General features: G+C 51.4%; 4 protein-coding genes across 4 annotated transcripts; 2 read left to right on the top strand and 2 right to left on the bottom strand.

The window, feature by feature from the left end:
* Nucleotides 1–154: 154 nt before the first annotated feature.
* COL26b_010206 (uncharacterized protein) lies at nt 155–687 on the bottom strand (the record flags this gene model as incomplete). Its single annotated transcript, XM_053182913.1, has 2 exons — nt 155–412; nt 472–687. 2 exons carry the CDS (start codon nt 685–687, stop codon nt 155–157), a joined length of 474 nt encoding a protein of 157 aa, XP_053033182.1.
* A 1,453-nt stretch (nt 688–2,140) lies between these two features.
* Nucleotides 2,141–3,499, bottom strand: COL26b_010205 (uncharacterized protein; the record flags this gene model as incomplete). The annotated part of the gene is made up of 2 exons (XM_053182912.1): nt 2,141–2,788; nt 2,849–3,499. 2 exons carry the CDS (start codon nt 3,497–3,499, stop codon nt 2,141–2,143), a joined length of 1,299 nt encoding a protein of 432 aa, XP_053033181.1.
* Nucleotides 3,500–6,061: 2,562 nt separating this feature from the next.
* On the top strand, nt 6,062–7,074 carry COL26b_010204 (uncharacterized protein; the record flags this gene model as incomplete). Its single annotated transcript, XM_053182911.1, has 2 exons — nt 6,062–6,379; nt 6,550–7,074. The coding sequence occupies 2 exons, from the start codon at nt 6,062–6,064 to the stop codon at nt 7,072–7,074; spliced, it is 843 nt and encodes a 280-aa protein (XP_053033180.1).
* Nucleotides 7,075–13,114: 6,040 nt separating this feature from the next.
* Nucleotides 13,115–14,949, top strand: COL26b_010203 (uncharacterized protein; the record flags this gene model as incomplete). Its single annotated transcript, XM_053182910.1, has 3 exons — nt 13,115–13,389; nt 13,456–14,217; nt 14,280–14,949. 3 exons carry the CDS (start codon nt 13,115–13,117, stop codon nt 14,947–14,949), a joined length of 1,707 nt encoding a protein of 568 aa, XP_053033179.1.
* Between the last annotated feature and the right edge of the window lies 1 nt (nt 14,950).

Below are 14,950 nucleotides of genomic sequence, written 5' to 3'. Positions count from 1 at the left end.
CGAAGACGCCCGAACAGTCTCGTCAGACGGACTTGACTCCGGAATCACAGTGATGGTAGGTTGATCAGTTGCTACCACGGCGTGATCTGACGTGGACACGACTTCGTGTTTTTCTGATGACACCTCTGGAGATGACACCTCTAAGATAGAGCGACTAGGCAATGTGGATGACTCCGAGGCCCGTAATGGCTGTTCTGATGTTGCCTGAGTTTGAGATCCAGAACTTCTTGGTAGGTCGGGGCCGGTACTGATAGGGAGGTTCGCTACAGTCGAAGTACTCGGCACAGCAGGTGCCGTGGAGGAGGACGTTGCCGGTGTCGAGTTGGTTTCGGCCGGGGACGTCGACGGCGGTGGATCGGTCGATGTTGACTGCCCATCTGAAGTTCCATTTTGCCGGTACATTAAGATATGCCTGGGTTCAATGGTCGCCGTGCTGTCAGAATTAGGCATCGTCGTACTGGCGACAATAACCAAAGCCATGAGGATCCCGAGCAGAAGAATAACGACAGTAATGAACGGCCATCGCAACGGCTTCGGCTTGTAGTTTGGTCTTTTAGGCAACTGGATGGTCCGCTTCTTCTCCTCCTCGACAAAATGCTGCTCGTCGTCGATATCTTCCGTGGCTTGAAGATTGTACCGCGCCTGCGAGTCGAAGGTCGACTGATCAGCGGGCGGAGGCTGATGCATTTTGACTCAACGGCCGTTACCAACGGTGTGGACCCGTTGCTTCGTCTTCCAGTACTGATTTACTCTGGATAAAAGATCTTGGAAAATAGTAGAGCTCGCCAGAGCCGTTTCCCGACGCCGCAGTCGCAGGGAGAATTGCATCTTTTGAGCCACTCGGCGCTTCAATAATGCTCCTCCCATCGGGCATTGTCTCCCGTCCTAGTGTATTCCATGACCCAGAGCCTGCTGCTATTTTCTTCCGAGCCTGCTGCATCTGCCCCAAGACAAGAAGCCGAGCACCGCCCAGGACTCGCATCTTTCACGAACCCTGGTTCGTCGTTTCCTCGCCGTGCCGGCACGGTCCAGCCTTCGGTGGCTTCTAGGGAGGCCGCTTGACCGCATCTGGGGCCACGTCTCTTCCCACTCACATGTTGTCCTGCATTCGCGCGGATATAAAAAGGTTGGGAGCCAATCGAAGCAGGTGTAAACTGGAAGAGGCGTTCCGTCCCCCCCTCAGCTGAAGCCTGCGCCCATGCGCCACCTCGGCGACACCAGTCGCGATGCGGATTCAGGGACGGCAGAGCTGGATTTTGGCGTGAAAGGCTACAGTAGCCGGCTCTGAACTAGGTTGATGCGGGTCCAAGGGGCTGGCACCACTTTGAGGCGTAAATGGTTCGATGGGCAGTGATGGTAAATGGTGACAGGAGACTGCCGATAACTGTTGGCCGATGCAGGTGAGAAGGAGTCCCAAAGTGGCATCTCTTTCGTTCTTGAGACCTTGGAATGTCGCGTTGGAGATGCAGCCTGTATTGGCAAAGGTCTCTGCGACGCAAGCTTTCCTGGCCTTACAAGCCTGACCGCTGTCAGCGTACCCGAGGATCCAATGAAGTAGCTGGAACACTCTGTGTTGTCGGGGAGGTAGGGCTGAAGTCGGGGATTACTTTGGACGGTTAGCGAGATGAGTTGAGAGCAGCGCTACCACGAGTCCGGGGGCCCTTGTGTCTCACGTGGCCGGTGTAGCAGCTCCGGCAGGTTGGGAAGACGATAATGGCCGTATCTGGCTGTGCCTGTAGTCGGGAACCAGGGATTTTGCAGTCCACTGGATGGGTCACTCGTGGCCCTTTGTCTCGCTTCGGACTGTTAATGACTGCGCAGAGTAGAAGCACTGGCAAACAGGTTGATGTACCCGAGCCCTGTGCACTGGTTGATGCAAGAACCTGCTTCGGACTTGAGTAGCTTCACAAGTGGCAGGCCTCCGGTTAAATTCTTCTACATGTACATAGCGACGTTGATGATTTTAAGATGAGAATTCCGAGTCAGAATGCTTTTGTATTGGCGTTCATGATAGACTTTTACCATACTTGCTGTGGGTGATGTGATCCATTTTCACAGCGCTTCCCGTGCGCTGTTGTTGATTTCCTTGGTGCTATGCATGGGGCGGAGCTACAGCATTCCCCGTCTTCATGTGCTTCACTTAGAGCTCAGCAGACCATCCAAAATCGTCCTGCTTATCGTCCTCGTCAACATACTCCGCCAATCTCTCCTTCAAATCTTGGACGCTAATCTCGCCGTTCTCGCTGTCCTTCTTGTGCTTGTGAGGGGGGATGGGGACGCGAGCAGGGACGTGGATGACACCGTTCTTGGCAATGCCGTCAGCAACAACAATGGGGATGTAGCCATTGAGCTTGACGCGTCTGAAGCCGCGCCACACAGCAACATCGACGGCAATGTTCTTGCCGCCCAGCAAAGTCGGGAGGTCCACGTGGTAGTGCTCCATGACATTGGCTTCCTTGTTTCCAGGGCGGTAAAGGGCGTCGCTGTACAGGGTGGTGTTCGCGACAATCTGGTACTTCAACAGAGCCTTGAGGAACTTCAGGCCGGTCGGGCTGTTGAACAGGAAGGCATTGGCCTTGGGTCCGAGACGGGCAAAGGCATTGTTGGAAGGGGCGAAGACGGTGGTGCCAGTGGACTTGACACCGTGGATGTACTTGACGAAGTCGGTCTTCTCGTAGGCTAGGAGCAGGGTTGAGAACTGGCTGGGCAGGAGGGTGAGCTCTCGGCCGACCAGGGGAGGAGGGAGGAGGACACTGTCGATGCCATGGATAATTCCATTGTTCGCGCGCTGCGTAAAAGTAGTCAGCACGTGAAACTATGATAGCAATTGAGAGTGCGGATTACTTACGATGTTGACTGCAACAACCTTGCTGTAGAAGTTGACGCGAACACCGCCAAGACCAACGCTGGTGCGAAGACGCTGAGGCTTGTCACCGAGCCAGGGTTCATTCAGTAGCGTGGGGAGCGTGTGGGTGCGCAAGACCCTCTTCGCGTCGTACACGCCAACACCAACATGGTACAGCAGAATAGACTTGATGGCCTCCTTGCTGAGCTTCAAGCCCTTGGGGAGCTTCGCAAACGCCCGGTCGGTCGGTGCGAAAACAGTGTGGTTGGCCTTGGTGCTCTTCAACACCTCGACGATGTCGTCGTAATCGCTAACGAGCTTAGCGAGTGTGGTGGTGTACTTGCTACCGGCAACGAGGTCAAAGATGGACTTGTCGGAAGTGTCGCCCTCATCATTGAAGATTTCCTCCTCAAAAATATGCTCAAACTTGTTCTCGACAGTGTCCTCAAGAGTGTGCAGGGCACCCTCAATCTGGGAGGACAAAGAGTCGAAGCCCTCTTCGACAGTGTTCATGATGGAATCCTTGGACGGGATGCGGTCCCACCAGGAGGGGCGCTCGTCATTCTGGATCGACGCCTGCTCGAAAATCTGAGGGTCGGGAAGGATAAATGCGTTGGCAACGGCCACACAGGATAGGGCAGCGATAGCCTTCATATTGAATTATTTTTGTCAATTCCCTGATAACAATACTATCTTGATTTCGATGGAAAAGGTTGATGAGAGGGAATGCAGGATGTCAACCGCATCTAGGGGTGGGCGAGGTAGCAGGAAGGTAGATAAGGGAGTAGTTTGTTCGCCGGCATCAAAGAAACACCACGCCATAGCACGCCAGACCACCGCAGGCAGAAGAATCGACTACGCCAACACCTAGAGGTCTAATCGTCAGCTGACGTCAAGGCGATCGGACAGCGCAGGCGACGTGAAACTCTCCCCGCCCATTGTTCTCCAATGGGACCTTTGGCCCCGGGCGAGCCGGAGGGAACACCAGACGGCTGCGCGGAGCCCTACATGCTTGATGCAACCCAGAAATAGCCAAGGTTTCCACCGGCTATGAAAAGGGATGGTCTTTCGTGGAGAGAAACGGTGGAATCCCGTTCGTTGTTTCGCATCAATCGCATTACGATGAGGTGATTCCGGAGTGGCAGCTCGCGAGCGAGCTATTACGCGGAGCTCTGGCCAGCACACCCAGCTTACCCGCGTAAAAGGGAGCTACAGCCATTCCGTCGTGTGCGTCATTCATCTTAGCTGTGAAACCGCATTCGTCCACAACCATCGGGGTCTCGGGCTTTTCGGGTCTCCATCCGTCGGAGTGTCTTCTCCCCGCCCACCGATCAAGCACGGCCCCACAGCCGCCTTTGCCGCCATGTGAAGGACCACTCTCTCGGCTTCGATGCCGGCCGGACTGCCCACGATGTGAATCCCACCGGATTCCGAGCTGGCTCGGGGTTGGTGTTGAGGGTGTTTCGTCCCTCGGATTTTATAGTTCTTCTTCTTACCGTCCTTGCAGCATGCAGCTCATGATTCGCCCGAGGTCTAAGAAACACATGTGCCCATTGAGTTCGCAATCGCAGTACCCCACAAACAAGAAACCGTTGTTCGGTTTGATCCAGACATCACCAACTCTAAGAGCAAGTTGACATGCTGTATTTGGTTTGTCATGTAACTTAATTCGGCGCCGAGTGTTCATCGAATCTCCGGACGAGGCTGCTGAATAATACATATTTCAATAATCTTTAAACTTCAGCAACTCGCAAGTCAAACTCGGACGGGCAAGCCTTCACGTTCGGTACGGCACTTACCGACGAAGTATAATCGCAAAGCCGTCAATGTCTCTCAAGACCCTTCAGACTAGGGGCACCAGAACACGAGCCACTTTATCGTTGCAAATTCCAACAATGTCCAATCATTCCAGTGGCTGCACTGGTCGCCTTTCTCAAGCGAGTTGATCGAGGATTGAAGAATTATGTTCAGCTTCAAGATTTCCAGAATGATTCTGGGTTATTAAAGACACCACGCGGCGTGAGCTCCATGTGCAAAGGTTTTGAAACGTCTTGGGATGTATGTTTAAAGGGCCACAATGCTTCTTTTGCTGTTCACCTTCCTCGCATCTGTAATTGCGACTTATCTCATATAAAAGCTTTCACTCCCAATCCTGTTTGTCTTATCATGACATGCCGGGAGGCTTGGGCCCCCAGTGCTCCAAGGAGTCGGCAAAATCCTCGGCCGTGAGGAGCTCATCTCGTCACTTGATCGATCAAATTCATCAGCTCTTCCACCACATCAACTAGTTAACAGGCCATATCTCTATCTTCCCGCCTAGACGTGCTCACTACATACTTATCCTTCAAAATCATGTGTGTTGGTTGCGCTCAATGTTGAGGTGAAGCCAAGCAGTTTGTGCAGCGTGCCTTGGAATCTTCAGCTTTCCAGTCAGGCTGAAAGAAACCCCGGCAAAATTCGGTATGTTTGTTGGTAGGTGGGTGTCGTTCTCGCTTTCACATTTGCCTAGCTGAAATGCGTTGGTTCCAACACCAATCTCACAGCAGGTTTGCTCTTTCAGCCGGAGGCCTAGACCACATGGTTCGGGTACCCAGGGGTTCTCCCAAGCCTTACTTTGAGGCACAGTTGTGAAAACGAGTACCCGGTTGGTCTAAGACTTCCATCAGCTGAGTACTTCGTGGGGGCAGCCCTGTCCAATTTGAGAACTTCCTGGCAAACAAGATGCACCTCAGGGGCACAGGATCTCACGCAATGTCATCCAATGCTACTGGCACAGACACAAAGCGAGATAAAACGTGATCGCCTGCTCATCGCGCAATAAGAATCCGCTTCTGTATGTCCAACACCGACAAAACTTACCAAAATGGGATACTCGGTGACGATTGGGGACAGCCTGTCCATCAGCTTTGGGAGTTTCCTGTTCCTGGTTGCAGTTGCAGCCTACATGGTTTTCAACGTCGGTCGGAGTCATCTCTTCGATTACGCTTCAGAACTGACAGCCCGCAGACTATCTTGACGGGTCTACGATCGCCCCTCAGCCATATCCCGGGCCCATGGCACACTCGGTTCTGTCGATGGAGACTGAAGGCAAGTCGGCTGACCGGAACTCGAATGACTTATATCTACAATCTTCACCAAAAATACGGAAAGCTGGTCAGAGTTGCTCCCAATGAGATTTCATGTGTCGATCTCGATTCGGTCATCCGGGTGTACAAGATGGGTGGTGGTTTCGAGAAAGCGCAATGGGTTGGCGATTTCGCTGATAAGCTCCCGGCGCTCTCTCTTTCCTTTCTCACCGACAAGCAAGAAGCGAAAGAGCGACGGAAGTTGCTTCAGCGCTCCTTTACGCTCACATCTCTGCGACAAAACTGGGAGAGTGAGATCCGTCAGAATGTGGAACTTGCGGTGTCGAAGATCAAGGATGAGGCGATGCGGGGAACTGCTAATACTCATAAATGGTGGACTTTGATGGCTGCGGACATCATCAGTCTTCTGTCTTTTGGCCAGTCCTTTGGTATGCTGGGCTTGGGCAAGGTAAGCCAAGGATGGCCCTCGTTTCAGGCGTTGACCTCCGCTAATATAGACCAAGAGCACGCTTTACATGCAAGCAATTGAGAACGCTTTGCTTCGAGCAGTCTTCAAAAGCGAGCTCCCAATTTTGCACTTCCTCTTCCGATTGATTCCCAAATCGTCGCTCCAGACAGTATCTCGCTGCCTTGAACAGTGTGATGCGGCGGGAAAGGTTGGGGTTGAGAAGCTTTACCGGCAAGACGACAAGACCAGGCCTGAGTCTGTTCAAAGAAATGATCATCGACTGCGAGAGGGAGGGACGGCAATGGCTCAACGATGATACTGTGCGAATAGAGGCTGCAGGCATGATGGTTGCTGGGTCAGATACCACTGCCGCAGTTTTAACCTATCTGATCTGGTCGGTGTTGGAGCAGAAGGAACTACAAAGAAGACTCGAGGATGAGGTGTCTCAGCTTGGTGATGACTTCAATGACAAGACCCTGGACGACTGCCCTCTTCTTAATGCCGTAATAGAAGAGACGTTGCGGTTATATCCAGCGGTTCCATCGTCTCTACCCCGGACTGTTCCTGAGGAAGGTGCTACTCTGTCAGCTCACTACATCCCAGCCGGTACAGTGGTGCACAGCCCTGCCTACACCCTTCACAGAGACCCAGAGATATTCCACGAACCTCATCAGTACAACTATCCTGTCATCTGACTGTGTTCTAGCGTTAATCATGATTCCAGATTTAAGGCCGATCGTTTTCTCGACTCTGCGGGGGTAACATTGCGACAAAGGCAAGCTATGATACCTCTGAGTGGCGGATCGAGGGTTTGCATTGGCCAGCACTTGGCCATGATGGAACTTCGACTTTCTGCGGCGATCTTTTTTCGGGAATGTCGGGGGGCGAGGCTCAGCAGTAAAATGCCTGCAGACAGCATGGATCTTGTTGACTTTGTTCTCCTCTCTCCCAAACGCAGACGATGCGACATCACCTTGAATATGCTATGAGTGCAAGCGACGCGACATGCCAGAGGATAGGAACTCCGCCAAATTTCTGCAGTACACAGTCATAGACAGGTTGAAAAAAGACTTCCTCAATCGTATCTGAGTTGTTGCACAATGGACGAAACACTATGTACTCGGGTCGAGGTACTAGGAACTTCACAGGAGGCTTCACTTGTAGCCAATTGAACAAACTTAGGCGTGTGTGCTATCAAACTCATGCCAATCAAGCCGTCGAGCTGAAGAATACCTAGAAATATTCAGGATGTCTCTCGACTTCATTTTACATTTGCCTAACATCATGACCCCAGACCAACGTGAACGACCAAGGATAACTTCAGTATCTGTCTTGTGTAATCAGCAACTTCTTCCGTGGCTTTCAAAGCATCTCTTCAGGGCTGACGTCATATTAAGTCGATGGATACAGCGCGAAGCCCCAGTCTTCTGCATCCCTCATCAACTGGTCAGCCAATCCATCATCACCAGATGTCGCACCAACATATAGCCTAGTGAAAGCGACGTCACTCCAGTAGCTGTACTTAGTATCAGGCGGCACGAACACGACATCGCCCGTAAGGAGACTTTCGTTCTGCCCTGCCAACGAGATCATCAACTGCCCGTCTAGGACCAACATCACTTGTGAGCCGCTCGATTTGCGCAGTGGTGCTTCGCTACCCAGCGCTCTCCTCCTGATTGTGATGATACTGATAGTAGCATTTCCGGACGTTTCATTCCTGCTCACCAGAGGCGCGATGACCTGACCTTCGGAACGATGAAGGAACTTTGGGCCCCGGTTGTTGGCGACGAAGTACGGCTCATCTGGGTTACCCGGCAAATCGCTATTTCCATTATGCCAAGGCAACCCTTGGTTTGAGGTACCGTTTGTCATGTTGTGCGACAAGGCCGCATCTGGGGCGATCGTAATGTCGAAGCTTCCGTCAGCTGCTGCGGTAATGATCTTGTCCACAGGATAAGGCAGTGGTTGATCCGGCGGGAACGGTGCATCGAATTCGCTCGAAAAGGGTTCTGAGACGTTGTAAATCCATTTTTCAAACCCTCCTGGTGCTATGAAGCTCGCCATCAAGGTATCGGGCTCAGTGAACTGGAAAGAGTGGTTTTGGTTCTGAGGGACAGTAGCGAAGTCCGATGCCTGTAGCGCGCGCGTCTCTTCATTGATCCACATCGTCATGCCTCCGCGGATTGCGAAGAAGGTTTCGTAGTAGCGTTGGTGGCGGTGCGTGGTTATCTGGAGATTCTCCCTTCCGCTTTCCGTAAACAAGGTGAAAGCGCCACCCGAAGACTGCTCTGTCACCAGGACCCTGTAAATGTCGGCGCCAATTTGATAAGCATCTCCGGTAGAGTATCGAAGTACATATGGCGCAACATTCGAAGGAGCTCTTTCGACCACAAGAGAAGCAGGCTCCGGAGAGAAAGATGAAACCGTTGCAAAAAGTCCAATAGCGGCTGCCAAGACAAGAAAGAAAGTTTTGGCCATCGTAAAAGAACCAGATGAGTTCAACAGGATATTTTCAGTGATACTTCTCGTGTTAGAAGTGTGATCTATGAAGCATTTCCCGGTCCATTCCTCCTCCTTTTATATGTTGGATTCGGCGATTCCACACCATAGACGATACTCAGTCTTTTCCTTCCGGTTCAACGATTCTTTCTATGCAGAATGCTTAGAAACAATTGCCCACTAAGATGATAATTCATCGGGTGGGAGGCCGAGTGGGATAATAGCTGACTGATAAATAGCCTTCCGTGACGTCAAAACACCACCTCACCCTCGAGTTGAATTGCATGCTTGATGCTCCAGAAAGATGCCTAATTCCTAAGACCTTGATTTTATGTGCTTCAATTACAGCGCGCTCGCTCGTCTTGTTCTACCCATCGTTAAGGTAAGGGCGTTCATGGGTCCTTGGGTAGCCTCTTCCGCTTCTCGAAAAATGTCACTTTCTCGCCACGTTCCGGGTTGCTAAGGGATAGACCTCTGATTCCCGATATGCTGAACACATACTCTGCGACTTGATTTTCGTTTGCCAAATTGCCTATGAAGAACTATGAATCTCATACATGCAATCGCTAATAAATCTTTGGGCCGGTGGGAGAGCGGCACCATGGACAATGCGTCGGAGAGGGAATTGGTCGCCTTGCCGGTGGGAGAGCAAGCCGCGGACATTGAAACCATTCCAAAGGATCAATCAATAGCTCCGTGTTCGATTATTCGATACAACGTTGTATGGTGATCGGAGTCTCGCTTTGTTCGTGTCAAGCTTTCGACCATCGAAACTCTATTGCCCAGATAGGAGTGACCGGATCGGCTGTCAGATATCACACACCATCACCGTCATTAGCACGGTCTATGTTCAATGCGTAGGGTATGACGCCTGACGGTTAGAGACCACAGACTTATTTTCCGCATCGTGATGTTAACCGAGACTAAAACGCAACTGCATAATAGTTATGTGCTGAAGCCTTGAGGCTTCAGCAATCTCGGAGAGTTACACAGGCTGAAAGGCCAATGGATAGATGACTGACCATGATATAGTCGGCAGTTTACTCATCCATTATCCAAAGCCTTGTCAGATTCAAGTCTACAGAAGGAGGCAGACGGAAATGTTGGCGAATACCCCACCAACTCCGATACGACAAAGACAAGGATCGAAAAGCGTTTTCCGCGAAGCGTGTTTGTGACGCAATAAGTTGGGAGATCATCTTGGGTAGAAGCCTGGCGAGACCAGCATCTTATACAGCAGCCATGACCCTATTCCCTGTATGCCGAAGTTAGACTCTAATTTGCAAGCGGTCGAGTTTCTAGGGGGGCACTGATTCCAGTCGAAATGCTGACGATCTGAAGTACAAGGACGGAATGGAAGCTCACATTCGCGGAATACATTGGACGGTGGGCCTTCAGCTTTCTGAATCACAGCTTTTCAGATAACGTAATCCTATTATCGTCTTTGAACAGTCATCATCATCCCACCTCGAGGCTTTGCCTCTAGTCCTAGCTCTTGAAAGATAATATCTCCGTACGTCTGATCCAAATCCGTGTATGAAGTTGTTGGTTTTGTAGAAGGCGCCAACCCGTAGCATTTGAAGGAAAAGTCCACCAAGATCAGCGAAAAGATGATCTTCAACTCATTCATGGCAAGGTTTTCTCCCATACATGACCTCAAACCTCTCCCAAAGGTTCTAAACTGCGATCTTGGAATCTCATTGGGACCTAGCCACCGTTCTGGTGAGAATTTTGAGGGGTTCGGGAAGAACTGGGGATTGTAGTGTAGATCATGGCCGTTCATGCAAACCATCAAGCCGTTATCTATCGGGAATGTCTCGCCATTATGGCTCACCGTTGCTTGTGGGGCGGCCTGTCTAACCGTGAATCCAATTGGAAATAGCCTCAAGATCTCTTTGATAACAGCCTCGGTGTATGGCAGCGTCTGCAATCTTTCTGGGTTGTTTGCAATGGAGCTCACGATGCTGTCAAAGTCGGATCCTAGGATATCTCTGTGCTCCTGAAGCATGGTTTCGACCACCGTCGGTGCCTCAGAAAGAAGCATAAAGGAAAACTGGGAGGCTGCTGTGAGAAGGTTGAGCTCCATAGTGTTTGGAGGATCTTATTGAGCTTACACAAATGCTGTCTGTTGTCGTTCCATGCCCCCCTACGAGCAGATTCTTGATGCTAACCATGAATTAGCCAGTACTTGTACCGATACAGCAGGTTCTCACTCACTTAGATAGAATCACAGCCTCATCAATCTCTGACAGATTCCAACCATTTGGTCGTTCTTTGCTTGCTGCTGATGGAGTCGGGAGGTGCTCGCGCAGCATCAAGTCCAAGATGGACTGTGCACTTCGTCGGGATGATATAATTTCGTCTTGAGGCAATGCCATAAAGCGTTCTCGGATTTTCCTGGTCATTGAAATGTCAAGCTGCTTGGAGATTTTCTTCCTTCTCCACCAAATCTTCAAACGGGCGAACGGGTTTAGCATGACAGCCGGGTCGCTCTGGCTTTCCGCGAATGCCATCAACTCTCGCAGATCATCAAGGTCCTGGCTTCCATCTGTCTGAGCGTTGAGGGGGAAGTTGAAGATGATACGAAAGATGATATCGAAGACAAGCTTCGCTGCTACATCTTCCAGGGAAAATCCGTCCCCGGTTTGAGACAGCCTACTCAGCAGACTCCGAAATGGCATACACTCTTCAGCCATCAAGCTCGCCAGGGAGCGGATATTTGCCCAAGAGAAGGCCGGCAGTAACGTGGTGTGCGACTTCTTCCACAAAGGCCCGTTCGAGTTTGCGATGCCACCGTGGCCAACCACTGGCGTGAGTGTGTCGTCCGCGACAGGGTGCCGAACAGCGCACTTGATGATGGCAGGCTGGTCGCACAACTCAGGCCGTGTCAAGATTACGCTTGGTGGGCCGATTGGCCAGAGGTCGAGGTAGAAAATTCCATCGAGGTTGTGTCGCCGTGCGAGCTCGGTGTAGTACGCTTGCGGATGACAATTGGATGGTAGTATCCCAGCTACGTCACCAACTGCTTTGAGATGGCCGAGTAACCAGCTGTGAGGCGGTCCTGGCTGTGACCAATCTTAGTCTTTGACAATTACCATTCTAGCCCACGCTGTTGACTCACCAAATTTCGATGGAAGCGTCGTTGTTGATATCCTCGATATATGAAGCGGACAATCACGGCAAAGGCTGAGATGGCACCGACAGCAAACATCAGCCTATGCCAGGCCATTGCTGTCACCAGTTCCATCATTTCGTCAGCTTGCAGCGGAAAGTTGAATCCGAGCGAAGACGAACTTCTTCAACGGGTAAATCCAGCCTCTTCGACTTTCTGCTCGTCGGGATGCGCGGGATGCGAAGTTGAAAAGTCTGATGCCAAAAGTCCTCCGTTGAGACATCGGGTTACATTTCCGACTTCATTGTCTTCTGAGCGAGTGGCCTCCACCTTCACCCGGGACGCAGAATACTCTGTTGTTAACATGAAGCTTCAAGAAACCAAGAAAATTTCACGGATGATCGTCTTGACATTAGCCTTAGGCGCATTAACCTTGCATGGCCCTTCAAGGGCAAGGGCTAAATTTTCTAGTAACCGCCAATGAGCGACAAGTCAATACTCGCGTATTTCAGCTTCCATGCGGGCCAGATGAGCTTGATACCACCTCATTTGAGGATTAAATGGTCTTCAGCAGTAACTGACATGGGCCAGACTCAAATCGAGATGCATTGACGTAGGTACGCTATCGCAGACGCTATCACTAGAGACCATTCTGCGAGCCTAAAGACTTTGTTGTGGAGCAATTGCGAGTAATGATGGGAACCGTTACATTGATCCCCATCTGATAAGATCAAATTTGATTGATAAGATGGAGAACTTACCGCATTGAGCTCTGTCTCCAGCCCGTCTTCACGATCTTCCGCGCGGGGTGGGAAAGCCGCGCCGGCTTCTTCCTTTCAAGTCCCGACGAAGCATTTTTTGCAGGCATCTTGGCAGTCGAAACATCTTGGCAGCATACAGTGCCCCTCATTCATGAACCCTTGTTAACATTACAAAACGAGAACAGGATTTTCTTCAGCAATCGCAGGACTCATTGATGGATCGGGCCCCGACAGTTGCGCAGGTAGGCGACGGCATGTGATGTATATATAAAATGAAATGGTTGATGTTTGAACGCAAGGAGTGGGAAAGTGCGCTCTGTCCTGTGAACTGGTATCCCCTGAAAGGCCTTGCAACTTTACGTTATGGCTTCAGTGGCGCCTGGAGGGACTGGGCTGCCCATCATCGCCCAGAACTCGACCACACTTGGTGGGTTTCTGCCCCCGGTCGAGTCAAATAAGGCTTTGACCATAGTTGCAATCTCGTTCATCTTCCTCCTTCTGCCATACGCGTTTCCCAATATCCCATTCCGACCACACATCAGCTCTGGCAAGAAGCCTGCAAAGGGATCGAGCCTCATTCCTCTTACTTGGTCTCACTTGAGAGGGGTCTTCGACGTCCTGAAGTTCCTCACCGTGTCGTATGTGCCTTTCACTTGTGTAGAGGCCCATCAATAGTAGGCAAGGCTAATCCTTCTGATGTTCAGCGACCTCTTTCATCGAGCCTCACCACTTCAAATCAAGTGGTTCAACTTCAGCTGCTACATCGTTCAAGGTGCAAGCAACATCCGAAGCACCTTCCAGAACAAGTCCCTCTCGACATTCTTCTTCCAGGGCATCTTCGTCCATCGCGTCTTTCTGTTGCCTAAGAAAGACCTCGGCCTCTTCTGGACAGAAGAAGAAGAGGCAAAAGAAGATGGCCCATCCAAGCATGGTGAAGAAGAGGTCCGCAATGACTTCGGAGCTCGCAGTCATCACCACATCAGCAACCTCCTCTCTGGTCCAGGGACCAAGGGTTTCAATGACCGTTTCGACGAAGCGTTGGCAAAGAACATGCGAAACCTGGCCGCGGGCAACACGGAACACGAGCTCCATGATCTGAAGGAGTCGTTGGACATGGAGATTGTGCGGTCTTTCATCGACACTCTATGTGGGCCTTACTTGCTGAAGGAGAACCCCATGTTTTTGGAGGACTGGCAATACGTCCACGACAACATTACCCTTCTGTTTCTTCGCCTTCCTAACTTCCTCATGAGTCGCATATACCAAGCTCGAGATAGGTGCCTCCGTGCTGTTCAAGAATGGAACGAGTGGGCAGTTGCGAACTTCCACCCCGACACCATCTCAGAAGACGGATTCGATCCTTACTGGGGCCACGCGTTCTTCCGCGATCGTACAGCCATGTACATCGATGTCGACCGATTTCCTTTCTCTTCTATCGCAGCTCACAACCTGGGGCTTCTCTGGGGGTATGTACAAGTCTCCCGTGTCCCTTCTCATACCAAATTTCGTGACACTGACTATTTCGCAGAGGCACAGCAAACTCCTCACCGGCCGCTTTCTGGGCCATCCTGGAGATATGCCGCGATCCAGAGCTTATGCGTGTAGTGAAAGAAGAGGTGGCAGACTGTCGCATCGCGGATGTCGATGGCGGACCTCGTTTCGACATGGAGAAACTCTTGAAGAAGCCGTTCTTGCAAGCCGTCTTTGCCGAGACCCTTCGCCTGAGAGTCCACGGTATCATCCCTCGCAAAACACCTGTCGATGGAGTGAACGTGCGGGGTTCCCTTGTTCCCGGGCATCGGCTATTCTTCGTCAACTCGACTACTGAGCACATGAACCCATCTGTTTGGTGCACTGGGGCTGCCAGAAGCCACCCGCCCGAGGAGTTTTGGCCAGGGAGGTTCCTCTTGCCTGAGAAGACTAGTAGCGGAGAGTTTGTCTACAGCATCAACGGCAAGTCGGGATCGTGGCTGCCATTCGGAGGCGGAGCGCACATGTGCCCAGGACGATTCCTCGCGAAGCGCATTCTGATAGGATGCGTTGCTCATTTCATTACCTTATATGATTGTGAGATCACTTCTGATAAGGCGGTGCGTGGAGAGACGGGTATGAGCTTGAGAACCTTTGGCCTGGGAACTCTGCATCCTTCGGGCCACGTCGGAGCACGTCTCAAAGCCCGTAACACGAGTTCGACCTGAG

The sequence above is a fragment of the Colletotrichum chrysophilum genome, assembly GCF_026319265.1.
Source record: "Colletotrichum chrysophilum strain AFK26 chromosome Unknown scaffold_106, whole genome shotgun sequence".
In the NCBI taxonomy this organism is placed as follows: domain Eukaryota; kingdom Fungi; phylum Ascomycota; class Sordariomycetes; order Glomerellales; family Glomerellaceae; genus Colletotrichum; species Colletotrichum chrysophilum.
This window is presented reverse-complemented; position numbering and strand designations above follow the sequence as displayed.